The 21,084-nt window shown below is 35.7% G+C and overlaps 3 protein-coding genes across 6 annotated transcripts; 2 read left to right on the forward strand and 1 right to left on the reverse strand.

Moving 5' to 3' along the window:
* Positions 1-879: 879 nt before the first annotated feature.
* LOC120428073 (proton-coupled amino acid transporter-like protein pathetic) lies at positions 880-11,366 on the forward strand. Of its 4 annotated transcripts, none has more exons than XM_039593048.2 (9): positions 880-1,141; positions 4,815-4,866; positions 4,922-4,992; positions 7,524-7,622; positions 7,679-7,829; positions 8,701-8,804; positions 8,938-9,495; positions 9,565-9,708; positions 9,769-11,366. In XM_039593048.2, exons 2-9 carry the CDS (start codon positions 4,858-4,860, stop codon positions 10,031-10,033), a joined length of 1,401 nt encoding a protein of 466 aa, XP_039448982.1. In that variant the 5' UTR covers positions 880-1,141; positions 4,815-4,857; the 3' UTR covers positions 10,034-11,366. The 4 variants fall into 4 exon arrangements, with proteins under 4 accessions (XP_039448982.1, XP_039448981.1, XP_039448983.1 ...); XM_039593047.2 differs by lacking the exon at positions 880-1,141 and adding an exon at positions 3,350-3,502; XM_039593049.2 differs by lacking the exon at positions 880-1,141 and adding an exon at positions 3,669-3,687.
* A 2,347-nt stretch (positions 11,367-13,713) lies between these two features.
* LOC120428081 (ras-related GTP-binding protein C) lies at positions 13,714-15,386 on the reverse strand. Its single transcript, XM_039593060.2, has 5 exons — positions 15,224-15,386; positions 14,709-15,164; positions 14,428-14,646; positions 14,225-14,367; positions 13,714-14,155 (listed from the first exon to the last, which is right to left on the reverse strand). The coding sequence occupies exons 1-5, from the start codon at positions 15,224-15,226 to the stop codon at positions 13,831-13,833; spliced, it is 1,146 nt and encodes a 381-aa protein (XP_039448994.1). The 5' UTR covers positions 15,227-15,386; the 3' UTR covers positions 13,714-13,830.
* A 3,135-nt stretch (positions 15,387-18,521) lies between these two features.
* LOC120428063 (uncharacterized) lies at positions 18,522-20,757 on the forward strand. Its single transcript, XM_052711161.1, has 2 exons — positions 18,522-18,533; positions 18,649-20,757. Exons 1-2 carry the CDS (start codon positions 18,522-18,524, stop codon positions 20,755-20,757), a joined length of 2,121 nt encoding a protein of 706 aa, XP_052567121.1.
* Positions 20,758-21,084: the final 327 nt, after the last annotated feature.

Below are 21,084 nucleotides of genomic sequence, written 5' to 3' on the forward strand. Positions count from 1 at the left end.
CAAATGTTTTTTTTTTATTGAATTGTAGTCATCGACATTTCTACCGACCTAGTTTTTTTTATATTGAAAAAAAACACCATCTTTTCGAGCAGATATCCTGAAATATTGTAGCTACAATGTAGAGTATGCATTAGGGTGGGTACGGATTTCCAAAAGTTCTCAGATCAAGTTCTGGTGTGGTTCCCCTTGTAGGGCATACCCATAGGGACTCTCACGCCAAATTTCAGCTCATTTGGTTGAAAACTGGCTTGTCTCAAGCGAGTTCAAGTTTACATGGGATTTACTATGGAAAATTTTGAATTTTCATTCATTCGCTCCCATAGTAAATCCCATGTAAACTTGAACTCGCTTGAGACAAGCCAGTTTTCAACCAAATGAGCTGAAATTTGGCGTTAGAGTCCCTATGGGTATGCCCTACAAGGGGAACCACACCAGAACTTGATCTGAGAACTTTTCAAAATCCATACCCACCCTAGTATGCATACTTGAGAAAAGAGACTCGCTACACGCACACTACTACAAAGCCGGTATATCATATGGTAACCTATCCGCATGCGTACAGTTTTTAAATACAAGAGGAAGCACGAAAGACTGTCCCAAAATAATGTTACCTGTATTTTACGAAAATAATTGTAAAGAATTGGAAGAATCCCTCTGAAATGTTAAATAAAACAATTGCAAATCAGAGTTACCTTACTTCTTTTACATAAAACTACTATATAATTATTATTTTGCCACATAAAAACATTTGCTCTCTAGTAGCGAATAGGACTGTAAAGCGGTTATGGCTACCTCGTACCAATACCGTAAATCGGCATTGGCAATGTCGAGAATAGAAGTTCTACATGAATGCTGAAGTTAATTACATGACCAGTCATACTTTTACTCTTGCATCAATAGGTTATATTGGCAAGTTTCGTTTGTTTCAGATACCATACAAAAGTAGATTGTATTTCAATATTCGTTATTGTTAATTGGCTTAGTGTGCAATTGGCATTTACAGCAATGGAAATCGATTCCGAATTTCCTTAGTCACTAAAGGCTCCTTAATATCATGGCAAGTTTTTTGAGGTTCTGAAATAACTAAAAAAGAGTTGCATCATTTTTTGTGTTGGTTCAAAAACAAGAAGTTCCTATACTCGTAAGTATACTTTCAAACTTGTGAACTAGTATAAAACAGAAAAGTCCTCATAATACACATTACATACATATGGACCCGAAAAGCCACGTGTTTCTTTTTGGAAAATGATAAATTATAGTTCTTGACGAATACCACCGAAAATAAGGTGTAAACCTACACATCTATCACTACACCGAAGCTTACTACTACATGCAAACTCTGGTATGCATCGTTTAACACGATACAACTGCACAGACTAAAAAGCGGTAAATAATTTGGAGGCTTTTTTTACTTCTGTGAATTTCTTCATAAAATGATGCAATTTACATCATTATTACAGCCAGATCACAAAATCAGTTCATCAGTTCCAGCTGTATCATTACCTTTTTTTGGGACGATATTTGTTAAGGGGACTTTTGTTCCAACGTCACTGTTATTTCAGAACTGTCGTTAAATAGTTTCACAATTCCTTATAGTACCGTACTCAAAGAAAGTGGTGTTGAGGAAATGTGATTCTGCATGATGAAATTTGTAAAATTTACTTGAAATTTGTGTTGAAATAAAGAAACGTGATGAATATTGGCAAACAAAATAAATTTTACATAAAACAACCTATGGCATATGCAAATATTTAAAAAAAAGTATGTCCCTTGCTAAAGATAAGAGAGAGAGCTTAAGGAGCCAAACAATTAGAAAAAAATTAACATTTAACTACAAGCTATGAACGATTCTATTAAAAAAAATGTTGCAAAATATATTGCACAATAATACAGTTGTTTTGCTATCATTAGTTGCTTGGTTATCATAAAAATGTACAAATGAAATATTTTTTGTATGAAATAACTTAAGGCAATTTGAGCTTCTGCAAAAGCATTTTTTTCATGATCTAGCCAAAAAGTCGAAACACACCACAAAAGGAACTCAAGTAAAGTTCACCTGCTGAACATGGGAGACATAAATCCAAAGATCACTTTTCGTATGTTTTTAATGCGTTATGATGGCAAAAAACAGTACATCGATATAAAAAGCAAAAATGGTGAAATCATCAAAGTGTGCAAAAAAAGGTATAGAATGAATTGAAAATATAACTTTTGATTTATTTCAGTATTTACCAGCATTCTTCAATTATAAAGCTAGTTAATGCTATGCAACACAAAGAACGTTCCTCATTTTTTTCTCAAATTTCTAAAAGAATGTTCAGGGTAGTTTCTATACTCTGTTTTCCAAAAAAAATGAATCTTGTGGTAAGATGCCACCCTATTAAAATACTTTGGCTAAAATTAGAAAGTACAGCCGAGCATTGAAGAAAACAAAATAGGTCAAAACAGAAGAAATGTGCGTAAGACAAAGCATGTTGTCTACGGTATTTTGAGGACTATATTTGGTACACAACTGAGAGGTGTGTTGCGCAATTATGCAATATACTAAAATTGGTATTATTATGAATTTGTGCTCATGTAAATCTAAACGTTTGAAAACAGAATAAAGGAACATTTTGTTGACTGTAGTGAAATATTGAACAAATATCCAGGGCTTCCGAATTTTTTTATGCAAAATGGAAAAAAGTACTGATTTCTCCTGATACAATTACAACGTGATATCTACAATTTTTGTAAAATGATTCTTATGTAACGTTTCAAATGGATTACCTTTGGTGTAAACAAACAAATCATTTCGTCTTCTCTGGCGATTTAAGTCGCTTGTTTACATTCAAGGTTACGTCCTACTGAAAACCGGCAGCGGATTTAACCGTGTTTTTCATTCGTTTAAATGTTATATTTTTGTAGCTGTAATAATTACACCATAAATGACATGTTTGAACAAACTAAGACATGGCCGAGAACATAAAGATTAAACTATTTTGTGAAACCAAATTCGTAATTCAAATGAAAGAAAACGCTTGACTTCATTCAAGAATGTCACGAAAGATGGAAGATTTTGCTATCTCATCATTATTTGATTAAAATTGTTCTTTGTATGTATTGATGCTACATACACCTTGCTCAACATCTGTATTGTGAATCAAGACTACTTTTTTAATGTGTCGTATTTTAGACCATTTTTTGTGATTTGAGTATCTGATTTAAACATATAATCCTGAACCTGAGAATTATGTTTACGCCTTTATGAAAACGTACACCAGAAATAACTCTGTATTGAAAATATTTGTCCAATCAGTTCCATTAGACACCATCCAGAGATAGCAAGAAATATATGTTCAACCTAGACCGAGGATGGTTTTAGTTTCAAGTAATCAGTCATGGTGTCAGCACGATTTATAGTAATGTGACTGCAAAAACTGCTACGTAGAGAGCGTGTTGTGATCATTTTCAAGAATCAGGTTACAGCTGACAAAACAACATTTATACCGAGTTGTTCAAAGTGAGTACTCAGTTGAGGACAAAACACAACATTTTGATATGTGAATTTCTTTTATATCTTTACTGCCACGTGAATGCAAAATCATTTAGTGGCGTACAAAGTGCATTTGATGCAAACACGTGCTTTGCTCATAACTATACTTAAGCTTATCTCAATGTTTGATATTTGCAAAGGAAACTGATAAGGTACTTATTTATTTTTTTCAATTCATGTTTAATATATATTTAATATATTTGATAATATATATTTTATTTTTGCACAAGAAAAAAAACTATACCATCTAAAAAATCACAAATCGGAGAAGAATGATAAAATTATGGTTATACATCAAGATTTTTTTTTTCTTTGAAACAAAGATGAAACCATTCATGCTGCAAGGTTGAAAAGATTTGGTGAACCAAATGAGGCCGAAAAGCAATCAATTGTCAATTTAGTCGCTAATTGATTTGCTTTCCATATCCTAAACAACGAACCCGCTGGTTTGGTTCAGGGAATTAGGGTGTGTTACCAGGTCCAATTAAAAAATATTATGCTGATCAAATTATGGTTCAAAAATGCAAAAGGCTTGTTAGCTACTGTATCAACTGCTGTTCCTATTTAGACTGTTGTCCCACTATAGACTGATAAACTTCTTTCACATCCGCAATAATCAACGAGCTGAGAAATCATGGATTGTGATTGAACACTAGGGATTGAAAATTTTGGAAAATCTTAAGGGTGTGCCAATTTTTAAGCCAAGAATCGCAAAAATGTATAAGGAAAGGAAAAAATCTAAATCTCACCAAAAGGAGGCGTTAAATGTGTCGGATCATTGTCAAAAGACTAATGTAAAATTTGATGACAAGCAACTTTGTCGAAGACTGTAAAACGATCCGAGTTAACTCTGACGAATTATTAACGATTGAAAGAAGACATTTTTGTATGAATAGATTTTTTTCACCAACTTTAACGATCTATAGCGACCCCTCAACCTTAACCGATTGTGCTCAAATTTGGCACATACTTATTTTTGCCTAAGGTCTCGAGTTGGGGGTTATCCCAGATGTCGATTTTTTATTGTCAACCTATTGAAACCTCAAAGAATCATGGCTATAAAACATTCATTCCAGTCAGCCATTTTCAGCCATGTTTGTTTTAGAAAAAAATATCTTGATTCAAAATGCATACATCACAAATTGGATCACAACGTGTTGTTTTTTGTAATATTTCTTTTCAATCTCCCATTTCTGAACTTTATATCCAAAACCATCATTGAAAAAACGCTGTCGTACCAACAGATTGAGAATAAAAATGTCCATATGTCTTATTTCAGATAAACTTCTTCGAAGATTCTAAGCAATAATAAGAGATTAAAAATGGTTAACGTAAGTATCATAAAACTCGAAATATTCATATTTTTAACATTTTATCTATTTTAAGGAATACACCGGACCACCTGCTCAAGAACTTGAAACTTTTTTGCCAAAGGATGCAAAAAATGGAGCATCAAAGTAAGTAATTTAAATCATAGAAAAATATGACCAATTGCCCTCTCACGGAGGCTTAAACGATCTGTGATTGTACTTGAATGCCAAAGGTTGTAATAATGGTTTGGAGTATTTTAAAAAATAACATATTTGAAAACAATCATTTAAGTGAATACTTGAAATAAGAGTACAAAAAAATTTACCTTTCTACGCATACTTGGCGTATTTTACACAATACTCTCATGAAATCGCATGTAAGTTGGTTTCGCAAGAGCAAAAAGCGAATATAAAGACTGAAGCAAACTGAAAAGCATCTTACCGGAGATTCATTTTCTTGGAAATTGATAGGGGACATTCATAGGCAGCGTATAGCTTAAGGGGCCGATTTTATAATGTATATTCGAAGCTGAAGCAAATCATATTTTTATTTATGTTTTGCAAATTAAAAATACTATAAACAGGTGATTGCCTTTAACGAACAATCAATAACAAATAAATTTAAAATGCGGTGTTTGTGAAAGACGCCTGACACAAATTATAAGAAGCAAGGGAAAAATTGGATGTTTTCTGGTGCCCCACTGTGCAAGACGGGTAAAATATTTTCTTTGGTGCACTGACCTAAGAAGAAGTAACTTGGTAAAAACCTGAATTTTTCAACAACGAAAGTTAATCGGTTTTTCAGACGAGCCAAAAATGTAGTGGAATATGCAACAACACAATGAGATGATGAACGAACGCAGAAAAGATTCATGGAAGGAAGAAAATTTATTTCAAAATTGCGAAACGCAGCAAAAAGAATGAATAAAAAATGCAAGGCTCAAGCGCTCAAACCTTCGATACGGTGTTGATTTTGAAAGAAGGTATTGATTTTAAAATTACACACCAAACACGACTCACTTATTATCGGTAATTATTCCTCTGTTGCTCATATACTCATTTCCAGTTTTTGTTATATAACAAAATCCATGTATAAGTTAAACTATTTTAGATTTTTTAAATGTGGTTTGTAAATACATGTTGATGTATTTTACTTGTTATAATTATAACGCATTCTGAGCTGACTCGATGAATTATGTTTATAAATTCATTTAACACAATAAACTTGTGTAACTTTACAATATTTTTAATTTTATCGATTTTTACGTCCATAATTCAAACTAAATAAATCATTAAAATCAAAAGTTGTAATTAATAACCAGCGAACGACTATAAAGCATTTTGAATTGATAAATTCCTTATGACCTGGAAGCGAACAAAATGGAGAAAAAAACGAAAAAAATACTGTATCCTTCTGTACACCGTGGACCAAGCAATGGTGCATAATTTAGTCTGTTATCAGCTTCCGAAGAGGTTGGATCACATTTTAAGTTGTTCGTTCCTACCGAATATTTGTGATTTACTAATCATGGACAGTGATTTCCAGTACAACAATAACTATACCGAAAAAGGAGACGCCAGGTAACAAGAAATGTTAGGAAGTTCAATAGAATGACTTACCTTAGATTCAGTCGGATTTAATTAACAAGCTCGTAGCTGAAAACAGAAAAAAATACAAATAATTTAATTCGTGTAATATAAAGAAGCAAATTCAAGATCTAAAAAGTTGATATCCCGTATAAAGAGATTTTAGAAAAAAAAATATTTAAATAATGAGGGATAGAGGAAAGGAGGACATCGATTTTTTTTTTCAAAATTCAACAGATTTTTTAATAAACCCAAACATGCTAAACATGATATATATGAGCGCAGGAGAATGCTTTTTAAATTGATTTCAGCTGATTGCACCTAAATTTTCAGAATTTTGTTTTGGTACCCTTTTGTACCAGCTCAAGCTATTTTGTTTCATATGTTTAAAGGATCCTAAAAAAACTCTAGAAATGTATAATGCTCATTTAGTTATCTAGAAAAAAAATGATTACGTGCACCGTTTTCAAGTTATTGTTTTTTTAACACCTAAACTCCTAATGTTAATTTTTTTAAACAAATTGCCTTATTCAAAATTAAAAAAAAATCACCCTTGGCCTTCCCTGAAAAACATAAGTCCAAAAAAAAGGAATTCCCATGAAAACAGCATTTTTCGAAAAAAAAGTTATCCGATCGGGCTCAACATTCCTCAAAAACTATATAAGTTATAGCTACCGTACTTCGAGATTCGATTTTTTTGAAAATAAAAACTGGGTTGACGCGTATCGACGCGTCGCGCTCAAAGACGGAAAAATGACGAAAACGGGAAACATTTTTTTTTTCACTAAAAATGCGACAACTTTAAAATTTCAACGATGACTTATACTGAATAAATATTGGTTCTCAGTTTCGTTTTTCTTACTGTGCATGGTTTATTTTCCTGTCAGGATTCATTTTATGGGCTCCTTGTTAAGGACTAAATATGGGATTTAGAAAAGTATTGACACTAAATTTGCTTTATAAATGTGGTTGCGATATTCTTAAAAGGGTTTATCTGTGGAACTGACGGTACAGAAAGTTAGATTTTTTTTAAATTTTTATATTGATTGGGAATACTTGTAGTGCTGATTTACAATATCATTAATACACAGGTACAAGATCACACCTGCCGGTGAAAAACCCGATGTGGAAACGGCAACCGCCGGGTCATTTGACCCGTTTAAGGAGCGAAACTGTGAACATCCAACAACGTGAGTATTGTAAAGCAAAACATGCAATCAAAAGTATAACCACAATTTACTTTCAGAGATGGGGAAACACTAACTCATCTGTTGAAAGCATCGCTAGGCACTGGAATTTTGGCTATGCCAGTCGCCTTTAGTTATGCTGGTTTGGCAGGTGGAATCATTGCAACGATCCTTACAGCTCTTGTCTGTACGCACTGTGCTTATGTTCTGGTTTGTATATTTTTATATTATTTTATGAACAAATCACACACAATCAGTACCGTCACATGGGACAAAGTGGGACAGCTGATTCAAACTGTTTTTGTTTGTCATTTTTTTATTTTTCAAACGTTTCTGTTAGAATAGATTCAAACCTATATAATGTTTCCATCATTTGAAAATTTGATGAATATAACTGCCGTTCTACGCATAATTGTCCCATGTTCAAAAAAGTGCAACTGAGAAAAACGCGATTGAAATTTTTCGACCGATTTCGGTGTTTCTACGCATGATTGTCCCGTGGATTCTTATTCGCCCTATGTGTCCCTAATCTCCCCAGTTAGCAAGTTATCACCCTTATTTTTGATTCTCCTGCTACACTACAGGTAAACAAGACATAATGCTTCGTAAAACTAATGATTCCGTGTAAGGAAATACTTGGTGGGACAATTATGCGTAGAAATACAACGATGGGACAAACAGACTTGGTGTTGTTTTTAATGAGTTTCCGAACAAATACCAGATTTTACGTGTTTTTCTTAAAGTACACATCAGACTAAACTTAAAAATGTCATAAAGTCAAAATCGTCCAAAACTGACATTTGACAATTATGCGTAGAACGGCAGATAAGTGCTTCAAATAATATCGCAGTCCCGATACGCATTCAGCTAACGGTATTTGAAATTCAGGCATATCTTGTAAAATGAAAACAGAAATGCATTTCTCATTTTTTGTATTGCACAACCATAGCAAATTCGCCCAACCGTTGGCGCTGTTTCAAATTATTTTCATTTAATTTCATGCTTATTTGATACATTATAAATGTTCACGAACAAAACGCATCAATATTTTTTTTTTCATTTTTTATTGATATTCCCGTAGGTCAAATGTGCTCATACACACTACTACAGAACAAAAACTACAGCTATGTCCTTTGCTGATGTGGCTGAAATATCGCTAAAAAACGGACCTCAATGGGGACGAAGGTAATTTTACCAAGACACAACTTAAGTTTTTTTTATTCAAGTGAATGCACGGGAATGCTAAATTTTTATTATTAAAATCAATTTTGTTTTTTTTTTTAACATATTTAGGCAATGTTATTTTCTTTCTTCACAGGTGGAGCACATTTATTCGCCAGTGTATTACGTATGGATTATTTATAACATATTTTGGAACATGCGCTGTATACACAGTTATCATTGCGAGGAACTTTCAACAGGTTATTGAACATTACACGGGTTCTGAATTGAATCTAAGAGTTATGATTGCGTTGCTCTTAATTCCACTGATCTTACTGTCATGGATTCCAAATTTGAAATACTTAGCCCCAGTATCGATGGTGGCGAATGTTTTCATGTGCGTTGGATTGGGAATAACTTTCTACTATCTAGTGACTGATATGCCACCACTGTCCGAAAGACCAATGTTCGTTAATGTTCTGCACTGGCCACCATTTTTTGCCATCGTTATATTTGCAATGGAAGCAATCGGAGTTGTTATGCCTTTAGAAAATCAGATGAAAACGCCTAAAAACTTTATTGGAATTTGTGGAGTCCTGAATCAAGGCATGGGAGGAGTAACTCTCGTATACATCTTGCTAGGATTCTTGGGCTATGTACGATACGGCGACCAAGCAGAAGGAAGCATAACACTAAATTTGCCAGTAGAGGAAATGTAAGTCACATGATCATCAACACACTTCTCTACAACCCTAACAACAAATCTATTGTTGGTCCTTTTTAGTCCTGCACAAGCTGTAAAAATTCTGATCGCTTTGGCTGTATATTGCACATTTGGATTACAATTTTACGTTTGTCTTGACATTGCGTGGGTTGGAATCAAAGACAAATTCACGAAACGACCGACGTTGGTCAATTATACTATGAGGTAACATTTGCTGCTAACTAGACATGTTGAAAATACAATTTGTTTTTGTTATAATTTCAGGACAATTCTAGTAACGGCGGCGGTTCTGTTGGCTGTGGCAGTTCCCACAATTGGTCCCTTCATTGGCTTGATAGGAGCGTTTTGTTTCTCGATACTTGGTCTGCTCATTCCTATTCTCATCGAAATGGTGACTTTTTGGGAGCAAGGATTTGGAAAGTTCAACTGGATTATTTGGAAAAATGTTTTAGTATGCATTTTCGGTATAATGGCACTCATATTTGGATCTAAAAGTTCAATTGAGGACATTCTCAAATTATATATCTAGAAGACTGGGAGTTATGTTTCAAATTGCTTTAAACCACATGTAATAGCAAAAGTGCTGAGCACAAAATGCATTGAATTGATTTGCTTTTCCTATTTTTCATAACTCAATAAAACGAAAAGACAACAACCACTGAATGCAAGTGCCTAATAGTTAACGAACAAACCATTCAGAAGGCCTTCGCAAGAAACAATCATAGTCTTTCTTTTTTACATACATACACATTTGTAAAACAAAACAAACATAAAAATTACGATTGGCATTATGTTATATGTAACGCAAGAACAAATACAAACTGATTTTGGTTTAAATATTGTAAGAACTTTTTGAAATTATAAATTCAAACTAACATAACAATAAAATTACGCAAGGCAATGAAATAGTTCCAATGATTTTCCACCATTTATAATGTACGGTTTCCTGAAAAAAAAAATACGTTGCTCCTGTATTGTAGCAAACATGTGTGGGCTATCTTCAAACTTTACAAAATAAATGAAAACAATTTAGTTTTAATGATTTCATTTTTGACTAATTGCCAAATTCTGATCTGACAAACACATACAAATGTGCGAGCTTTCTTCTCTCACACTTTTTTTTTGCATAAATGTAAGAATCAGTTAACGCAATTTTTTCAGATGAGAATTATTTTTATTTCTTTTCACTTGAACTTCCTTATCACTGGCTCCCCGTTCATTTGAGTTTGTTATTATTGTCGATTGTCTGCTTTGTAAGCAGGCCAGGTATCGAACGCCCATTTACCGAAATAGTCTTGAATATTTCTTTTTATAAAAGATATTGTCATTTTGAAATAAACACAAAGCAATCCGAAAGCCCCTAAAAATATAACGTAGTCTGTTAAACATTTTTCTAACATGAATAATCTGACCATCCATGATAACATCTCCATGTTTTTGGCACAACATATTTAACCTATTCTGTCGTCAGAGGAGGAAACTGCTCTTGCTCTCATAAAAAAAAAAACAATTAATACGACTTAACAAAAATATTTCGTGGGTTTTGTTCTTAGATAGTTTGCAAATGTTTTTTTTTTCAAATTAATTTGCTAACAAGTATTTTTGAAGGATAGACTTTCAGTCTAGATGTTTTATAATTTTCTAAACCTTAGAAAATTGCTTGGGCCCATATTAGTTCATTTTGCGCAGAATAGTCAAGTGTCACATGGAAATTTTAAAAAGAAGAAATGAAGTTGATGCCTTAAACAAATTGGAATTCCATGCAATTCACCGTAGGCTGATTGATAGTAATTATTTAAGCTTCAAAATGTAAAAGAAACACATTACATACATACATACAAATAAATTTTTCATAAAACATATTCTCGTTTGACTTGTTTTTTGGTGAAGCAGTGAATGAATTTTTTGACACAGCTCCTATATATATTTATTTATTTGAATATATTTCGGTTTGGGCTCAGTTTTGGGTATTAATCAGTTCCTTCCTGAAGTAATTGTAAAATGAGCATGTAAAGAGCTAAAGTTCAGCTTTTTATAAGCCAGCTTGATCGCACTAACTCAGCCTTCAAATTTAAAATATATTGAGCATTTCTTTGTTCGGATTTTTTTTTAAATTTTAACCTCAAAAACTGAACCAATGTTTTTTTTAAATAAAAATTTAAAAATCAATTTACAGAAATGTAAGGCCGATAAACCTCTATAATATAATGATAACAGTAGTTTTGCCTTCCTCACTGAGGTAAGGCTATAATCCTGCTCAAAAAATGAACTTTTGAAAAACAGCTCGTAGACCTATATTCATGTATACCTATCGACTCAGAATCGAAAACTGAACAAATGTCTGTGTGTGTGTGTGTGTGTATGTGTGTGCGTATTCCCCTTGGTGCTCAAAATTCTTGCCAAGTTTTCTCGGCACTGGCTGATCCGATTTGAGCCAATCTAGTTGCATTCGATCCGGTTTGGTGCCCCATACTGCACTATTGAATTGTTTGAAGATCCGATAAGTAGTTCAAAAGTTACGTATAAAAAAGTGCCAGAGTTGCGAATCGGATCTCACATAAATGTATGTAAACTATGTCCAGACCCATCACCCGACCCATCGTTGTTTAGATTATCAAAAAACCTATCCAACGAGTCCAAAACATTGAAGTTCTGGCAACCCTGTCTCAAGTTATGACCACTTAAGTGATATTTATGTACTTTTTTGATGCCGGATCTCACTTAAATGTATGTAAACTATGTCCGGATCCATCATCACACCCATCGTTGGATAGGTAATCGAAAGACCTTTCCAATGAGTCCAAAACATTGAAGATCTGACAACCCTGTCTCGAGTTATGACCACTTAAGTGATATTTATGTACTTTTTTGAAGCCGGATCTCACTTAAATGTATGTAAACTATGTCCGGATCCATCATTCAACCCATCGTTGGATAGGTAATCAAAAGACCTTTCCAATGAGTCCAAAACATTGAAGATCTGGCAACCCTGTCTCAAGTTATGACCACTTAAGTGATATTTATGTATTTTTTTGATGCCGGATCTCACTTAAATGTATGTAAACTATGTCCGGATCCATCATCCAGCCCATCGTTGGATAGATCATCAAAAGACCTTTCCAATGAGTCCAATTCATTGAAGATCTGGCGACCCTGTCTCATGTTATGACCACTTAAGTGATATTTATGTACTTTTTTGAAGCCGGATCTCACTTAAATGTATGTAAACTATGTCCGGATCCATCATCCAACCCATCGTTGGATAGGTAATCGAAAGACCTTTCCAATGAGTCCAAAACATTGAAGATCTGGCAACCCTGTCTCGAGTTATGACCACTTAAGTGATATTTATGTACTTTTTTGATGCCGGATCTCACTTAAATGTATGTAAACTATGTCCGGATCCATCATCCAACCCATCGTTGGATAGATCATCAAAAGACCTTTCCAATGAGTCCAAAACATTGAAGATCTGGCAACCCTGTCTCGAGTTATGACCACTTAAGTGATATTTATGTACTTTTTTGATGCCGGATCTCACTTAAATGCATGTAAACAATGTCCGGATCCATCATCCGACCCATCGTTGGTTAGGTAATCAAAAGAACTTTCTAATGAGTCCAAAACATTGAAGATCTGACAACGCTCAGTCTTAAGTTATGACCGCTTAAGTGACATTTGTGTATTTCTTTATTGAGAAACAAGCCTTACCCGACAAACTTCGTTCTGCCTTTTTTTCGTTTGTTGACGTTTTTAACGTTTTTGCTTCTTCAGCCTCCTGTGATCTAAATTTGATTTTACGTAACTTTCTCCATATAATCTGCAGATTTTCCGGAATCGGTTCCAGAGTGGCAAAAGTTATAACTTTTTGGCGTAAGAACCTTCCTTGGACTTATACGAACCCAACGCCACAAATATCACCTTGATTCGACGTTCCATGTTGAATTGATTCGCGTTCGAACAAAACCGTCGAAATTTTATATATATAGATAGAAGATAGATAGAAATTGTGTCCAAACCCATCATATCACCAAATGTTGGTGAAAAGTGAGGAAGGCAACAACCACATAGGTGGATTAAGTTAGTTTTTTTTTCAAGTTTGCAAAAGATGATTTTTGCAGATTATTTTTTATTAATTTTCATATATTTATTTCAAATTTAAAGTTGTAAAAAATAAAACTTTTAAAACAGTATAAAAGACGCTGTAGATATCATATACTCAACGGTTTTATTTGGCACTAAATCAATATTTTTTACAAAATGTATTCAAAACACATATTATTTAAGGCAAAATGTTGTCAAAATTAAAATTATTCATAACATCTGTTAAGCACTGGTCAGCTGTTGATTTGATTCTAAATCCTGAACGCTGTCATTCAGTATAACTGATGAGCCGTCTTCCGCATCTTGATCAATTGCTTCCATTTTTTGATTTTTTAATCTAAGCTCAAACACTTGCGAAATGGCCTCTCGGAAACAAAGAAAGTTGTAATCTATAACTCCTTGTCGAGAAAAATTTTCTTCCCTGATGATGCATACAAGTGCCAAAAATTTGTTCACTTCGCGAAGGTACAGCACTGTGCAGTTATTCATTTTGATGAGGCTAGAACTTTGATTGTCAAACGCAGGGACGTCGGGATCATCTTTGGAGCTGCACAGAAATAAATAAATAAAAATGAAGTAAATGTTTGGTGCGATTGTTCCAGTTTAAAAATCTTACCCGTAAATACACGATAGGTCAATAACAACGTCAATCATATCACAACAAAGTTCGTAGCTTTGCATATCAACCGGGGAGCAATCAGTTGCAATATATATCTTTGAAACAACATCAAACAAGAACGCCTTTTCAATTCCAGAGTTCTAAAACAGAAAACAAGAATCATTTGAATACGTATGCTTTCTTTACAAAAGAAATCTTACCGAAATGAAAATATTCAGTAAATTTTCCAACGTAGGTAGCTGGGGAATCAACTTTTGAACTACTTTAGAAAAGGCTTCAAATATTGAGTGGTCATAGATGGACGTAAGGTGGAAGCTTAGATGGACTCCTTCTAGTCCGGCGTCCGCCAAATCGTCGGTAGCCCTCGAGTGAATGTCTCTTTGGGATTCCATTTTGAAATCATCGCTTACTCCATCTACCTAGAAACTCAATCAAAGTGTTAAAATGGATATTCGAGTGATTGAAGGTTAACAAAATCTACCTTATGGATGAAAACCTCAAACTTGATTCTTGGATTAACTTTGTAGGCTTTGGTAACAGTTTGATTCAACTTTGCGAGGGCTTCAATATAATCATCTTGTGCATCGATTACAAAAACTAATGCACCACATCCTCCAAAAATCATGTCAGAATCAAAAGTAGGATCAAAGAAATCTATTTGACCAGGAAAGTCCCAGATTTGAAACTGCACAAAACTGCTGTTGTTGATGTCATCCTTAACAATTTTGTTTGTTGATTCCAAGAACAATGTTTCGTTCGGGGACATTTTGTGGAAGACAACCTTCTGAATTGAGCTTTTTCCAGAGCGTCTTAGTCCCATAAGTAAAATTCGAGGCTTGTCATCTCCCGATCCTGAGCTGTCTTCTGGATCAAAATTTCCGTATCCGAAATCTTTAGGAAACGATCCAACTTGGTAGCCTTCTTCGTCCTGATAGCTCTGGAATATAAACTTGTCATTATCGGCTTCAGAACTTTAGATACAACAAGAAAACTTACCATGATGTATTTCGTATTTAATATTGTTCAGTGATAAGCGAAAAACTCAGACAAAAACTAATGATTACAATCGCTTTTACAGATTGCAAAAACACTTTGTGGTAATACGATTGCGATGGATGACAGCAACTGAATACAATCAAAACACGTATTTGATAATATGGCGTATGTGCGGTTTGATTTGGAAAGGTGCAAATGTTCATATGGTACCAATTTATTTAGATACTGAAAATAGTGATATATTTTTTTATAGTGTAGAAATTTGTCTAATGTGTAACTCGTACAGATAATAAATCGGGAAATTCCATATTTTCATTTCATCTTTACATCGCTCTTTCAATAGACAGTTAACACACTGTTTCAGGTAGGCTCAATATTTTTGTTATAAAAACTAATCTGTACATGTGTTTACTGTAATCTGACGCAGAGTTTGAAACTAATTGAACACCAAATCAAAATACAATTCTAGTCAAGACTCAAGCAAAAACAGAAATAGTGACAAAACCTTTATCATTACTGGCATTACTAGTGCGTGTGATTTTTGTTGTTTATTGTATCTATTCATCTATCAGTTTCGAAACTTTTTGTTCAGAAATATTTACTTGAAGTTAATAGTACTCAACTATTTTTTTTTACGTTAATGTCTTCCGAATTCCACAATTTTTAAAAGTCCTTGAAAATTGATCCTAATTTTGCAAGTTACAAATTAAAAATAATTAAATGCCATATGTACAGTATGTAAAAAAAGTATTTACACCCCTTGGGCACTATGCACATTTTGTGATGAAACATGTAAACAATTTAATGTTGACATAAACCTAGTACTACGTTTTGTTCAGAAACTCATGCCGAACATTTTGCTGCAAAAAGCTCATGAAAAGATGTTTTCTATAAAAAGTTATATAACAAATACTATTACAAAAATAAAAAAGGTGCAAAAAAAGTTTGTACACCTTTCGAAAAATTAACATAAATAAAGTTATTTGTTGACAAATCACCATAAATCCAGTCTCCCAACTCCAAATAGGCATCCTTGACTGATTAAAAAAATAATTTGGATTGAATATAAAGTTTACTAATTACTTAGTATAAAAGTTTATATAACTCTGGAAATTCTATATAAAACTTATCTTAACTTAATTTTGCAAACTTTCAATTTAACTAAATGTCAATATATTACCATAGAATTGCTAAATAAACATTTTGGAGTGGGTATAACACCGTTTTGGGGGTCTTTGTATCGCTAGAATAGATTTTTCGTTGGAATTTCGTACCAACCCGGAATTACGTCGTCGAAAAATCCGCCGGCATCCGAACCGGTCCACAATTCACAAGTTAACCTATGTGGCATCGGAAAGGGCATAAAATTTCCGATCTTTTGATACCCAGACATCTAGGTTTTCTATAAAACCCACGTTTTTAAATACCTGGGCAAAAACGTTGTTATGGTTTCGTTTGAGCAATCTGCCAAAAATGTATGGAATTTCGTAATTTTTGTTCTCGTGGATCAAACTTACTTTTTGCCCAGGTATTTAAAAACGTGGGTTTTATAGAAAACCTAGATGTCTGGGTATCAAAAGATCGTAAATTTTATGCCCTTTCCGATGCCACATAGGTTGACTTGTTAATTGTGGACCGGTTCGAATGCCGGCGGATTTTCCGACGACGTAATTCCGAGTTGGTACGAAATTCCAACGAAAAATCTATTCTAGCGATACAAAGACCCCCAAAACGGTGTTATACCCGATCCAGAATGTTTATTTAGCAATTCTATGGTAATATATTGACATTTAGTTAAATTGAAAGTTTGCAAAATTAAGTTTAGATAAGTTTTATTTAGAATTTCCAGAGTTATATAAACTTTTATACTAAGTAATTAGTAAACTTTATATTCAATCCAAATTATTTTTTTAATCAGTCAAGGATGCCTATTTGGAGTTGGGAGACTGGATTTATGGTGGTTTGTCAACAAATAACTTTATTTATGTTAATTTTTCGAAAGGTGTACAAACTTTTTTTGCACCATTTTTATTTTTGTAATAGTATTTGTTATATAACTTTTTATAGAAAACATCTTTTCATGAGCTTTTTGCAGCAAAATGTTCGGCATGAGTTTCTGAACAAAACGTAGTACTAGGTTTATGTCAACATTAAATTGTTTACATGTTTCATCACAAAATGTGCATAGTGCCCAAGGGGTGTAAATACTTTTTTTACATACTGTATTAGCGTAAATGGTTCACATGACGATAAAATTCAATTCAGTTTGAAATTAATGCAATTTTACGCCTTTCAGAACGTCAATTTAAATACAAGCAGGCTTTCTAAATAATTGAAGCACATTTACAATTTAATTTTCATACCTTTTTTACGCATATATTTTTTGTGCCGCTACCGAAAGAGCAAACGGTGTATTCACAGTGTGTATTTAAAGTACAGTTCAAAGCTTGACATACAGCCAGTAATAGCAAAAGTGTGGAAAGATGCTGACTATGGAAAGAATGAAAAGCATAGTTTGCACATTTTTATTTCACTTCATATTGTTTTTGATATCGTCTGGTTTACTACTAACATCAGCTCAAAACGGGTAAGATTATGTATCCAAAAAATGTGTTTTTATTTTCAATCAGCTAATTTTTTTTTGTTTTTCAGGCAAAATGATGGCCTAGTTTTTGGATCATTAAGTGGCAATGCGCCACCGAATTCATCTGTAATTGAATCATCCAAAGATGGAACAGATATTCCGGCAGATTTACGGCTTTAATTTTGACATCGTTTCAAGTGGAGCACCCAGCAATTGAATAAGATTAGCCAAAATACTAGCAAATGGTGCAAACTGTAATAAAATGGAACCTATTCTGATTAACTTTTTGTGAGTTATTTAGCCGATTCGCCGAAGGTGAAAATTTTGAAATTATAAAATTCGAATTTCAAAAACAGACACATAGTGGAAAACCAAACCTACCTTCTTAATCGATAGATTATTTTTGTTTCAGCCTTAGAGTTGATTCACATGATGCTGATTTTCCTTTTAACACTTTTCATGAATCAAAAACAACAACAAAAAATCAAAAACTTTAAGCATTTTTTGTTGTTCAGAAACACTTTTCCAAAATGTTTTATAATACGCAGTAGACGGACTTGATTCAAGATTTTCAAAAAAGTTTTCAATTTTCACTCGACTTTGTTTTGTAGGGTTATTTTACTACCTATTTCTTCGGTTAGTCATACATTTTTAATTTTTTTGATTTTTTGATCACGCAATAAAATAGCAGTCCTTTTTTTCACAAGATTACACATGCATCCGATCGTACAGAGGACCGAACATCGACTCTGATCACTTCCTGGTAGCGTGTAAAATCCGAGCTAGGCTGTCGAACGTGCTGACCCCGCGGACTGCGAGGATAGCGCGGTTGAACGTCCAGCGCCTCGCGAGCAGCGACGTTGCTGCAGAGTACAGTCGGAAGCTCGACGAGCGGATCAACGAGGACGCGCCTACGGGTAACCTGGACGAGCAATGGGGAGCCCTCCAGAGCATCGTCAACACAACGGCTACCGAAGTGATCGGCACGACCAGAGGACGCAAACCCAAAGGGTGGTTTGATGCGGAGTGCCAGCGAGTGACGGACGAGAAGAACGAGGCCAGGAAGCGTATGCTCGTTAAGGGTACGCGCCGAAACTGTGAGCGATACAGTGAGTTGCGAAGAGCAGAGAAACGAATCCACCGCCGAAAAGAACGGGAGTACGACGAAACGGTACTTGCCGAAGCGGAAGCACAGTACAACGCGAACGATAAGCGGAGGTTTTACGCGACTGTCAACGGTGTAAGAAGGAAAACCACGCCTTCCCCTGTGATGTGCAACGACACGGAAGGCAACCTGTTGACAGACAAGACTGCGGTGGCGGCTAGGTGGAAGGAGCACTTCCAGCAGCTGTTGAACGGTGAAGCACGAGAGGGAATCGTCGAGGACAGGATACACGTTGAGGAAGATGGAAAAGCTGTGGACCCGCCTACGTTGGAGGAAGTAGCTAAGGCTGTTAAAGAGCTCAAGAACGGGAAATCCGCGGGAAAGGACGGACTTCCGGCCGAACTTTTCAAGCACGGGAGTACGCGGATGACCGAGATTCTGCACCAAATCATCCTACGCATTTGGTGCGAAGAACAGCTTCCGACCGACTGGTTAGACGGGCTCGTCACCCCAATCTACAAGAAAGGGCAAAGACTCGATTGTGCCAACTATCGAGGCATCACAATCCTCAACGCAGCGTACAAAGTACTCTCCCGCATCCTGTGGAGCAAGCTGAGACCGATGACCGAGACCTTTGTCGGCGAATACCAGTGCGGTTTTCGAGCGGGTCGGTCAACGACGGATCAGATGTTCACACTGCGACAAATCCTCGACAAGTTCCGGGAGTACAACCTGCAAACACACCATTTGTTCATCGACTTCAAGGCGGCGTACGATTCGGTCAAAAGAAACGAACTTTGGAAGATTATGGTAGAACACGGCTTTCCGGCGAAGCTTATAAGACTGATTCGTGCAACGCTCGACGGAGCAAAATCAAGCGTGCGAATAGCCAACGAGACATCTGAAGCTTTCGTTACGTTGGATGGATTGAAGCAGGGCGATGCTCTCTCGAACTTACTGTTCATCATAGCGTTGGAGGGTGCTGCGCGAAGGGCAGGCGTGCAAAGAAACGGAACACTCATCACTAAATCGCACATGCTGCTTGGATACGCTGACGACATCGACATCATTGGTATCGACCGTCGTTCAGTGGAGGAGGCGTTCGTCCCTTTCAAGCGGGAAGCTGCGAAAATCGGACTGACCATCAACACTGCCAAGACCAAGTATCTGGTCGCTGGCAGAGCGCGTGGCAGTGCAGGTGATGGTGTTTCGGAGGTGGAAATAGATGGAGAAAGATATGAGGTGGTGGATGAATTTGTATATCTTGGTACACTCGTGACGTGCGACAACGATGTGAGCTGCGAAGTGAAACGGCGGATTAGTGCTGCAAACAGGGCCTTCTACGGTCTTCGTAGCCAGCTAAGGTCCCGCAGCCTAAGGACGCCTACGAAAATCACGCTGTACAGGACCTTGATACTCCCTGTAGCTCTTTACGGTCACGAGTCGTGGACGCTAAAGGAGGCTGACCAGAGAGCACTTGGGGTCTTCGAGCGGAGAATCCTGCGTTCTATCTTCGGCGGCAAGCAAGTAGGAGACCGGTGGCGCAGGCGCATGAACTTCGAGCTGTACCAAGACTACAAACATGCTGATATCGTAAAAGTCATCAAGCACGACAGGCTGAAGTGGGCTGGACATGTAGCCAGAATGTCGGACGAGCGGGCGGCTAAAACGATATTCAGTAGCGAACCTGGACGGGGTCGTCGGCTTCGTGGAAGGCCTCGTACGCGTTGGCTGTGTGCAGTCGACGAAGATGCAAGAGCGGCCAACATTGTGGGCGACTGGAGACGAGCGGCCCAAGATCGAGCATCCTGGAAATCTTCGATTAGTTCAGCGTTGGGTCGATAGACCTGTTGCTGATAAAGTAAGTAAGTACACATGCACCATTGATCAATTGCATTAGTTTTTTATCACTATATGAATAAAAATATTGTCAAGGTTGAAAGAAAATCCTTTTGATAACCACAACAAAAAATCTTATGAATGACAATCTGATCTGATCGCAGAGTGTCAAGGTGGATAATGTAAGGTAAGGTGGATCTCTCATGTGTAAAAAAAAAGTTAACGCGAGCGCAGATTTCACATCTAGTTGTTTATCCCGCTCGCTCACTCAGCGGATTTTGGCAAAAAATTGAGCAGGATGCACTGAATGTTTTTCTTAGTCTATTTCAAGAA

The sequence above is a fragment of the Culex pipiens genome, chromosome 3, assembly GCF_016801865.2.
Source record: "Culex pipiens pallens isolate TS chromosome 3, TS_CPP_V2, whole genome shotgun sequence".
In the NCBI taxonomy this organism is placed as follows: Eukaryota; Metazoa; Arthropoda; class Insecta; order Diptera; family Culicidae; genus Culex; species Culex pipiens.

Excerpts from the sequence above, each read along its gene's own strand:
- LOC120428073 (XM_039593048.2), top strand. Across the intron at positions 7,830-8,700 it reads CGCACTGTGCTTATGTTCTG|GTCAAATGTGCTCATACACA; the intron begins GTTTGTATATTT and ends ATATTCCCGTAG. Across the intron at positions 8,805-8,937 it reads GGACCTCAATGGGGACGAAG|GTGGAGCACATTTATTCGCC; the intron begins GTAATTTTACCA and ends CTTTCTTCACAG.
- LOC120428081 (XM_039593060.2), bottom strand. Across the intron at positions 14,647-14,708 it reads TTGAGGTTTTCATCCATAAG|GTAGATGGAGTAAGCGATGA; the intron begins GTAGATTTTGTT and ends TTGAGTTTCTAG. Across the intron at positions 14,156-14,224 it reads GACCTATCGTGTATTTACGG|CTCCAAAGATGATCCCGACG; the intron begins GTAAGATTTTTA and ends ATTTCTGTGCAG.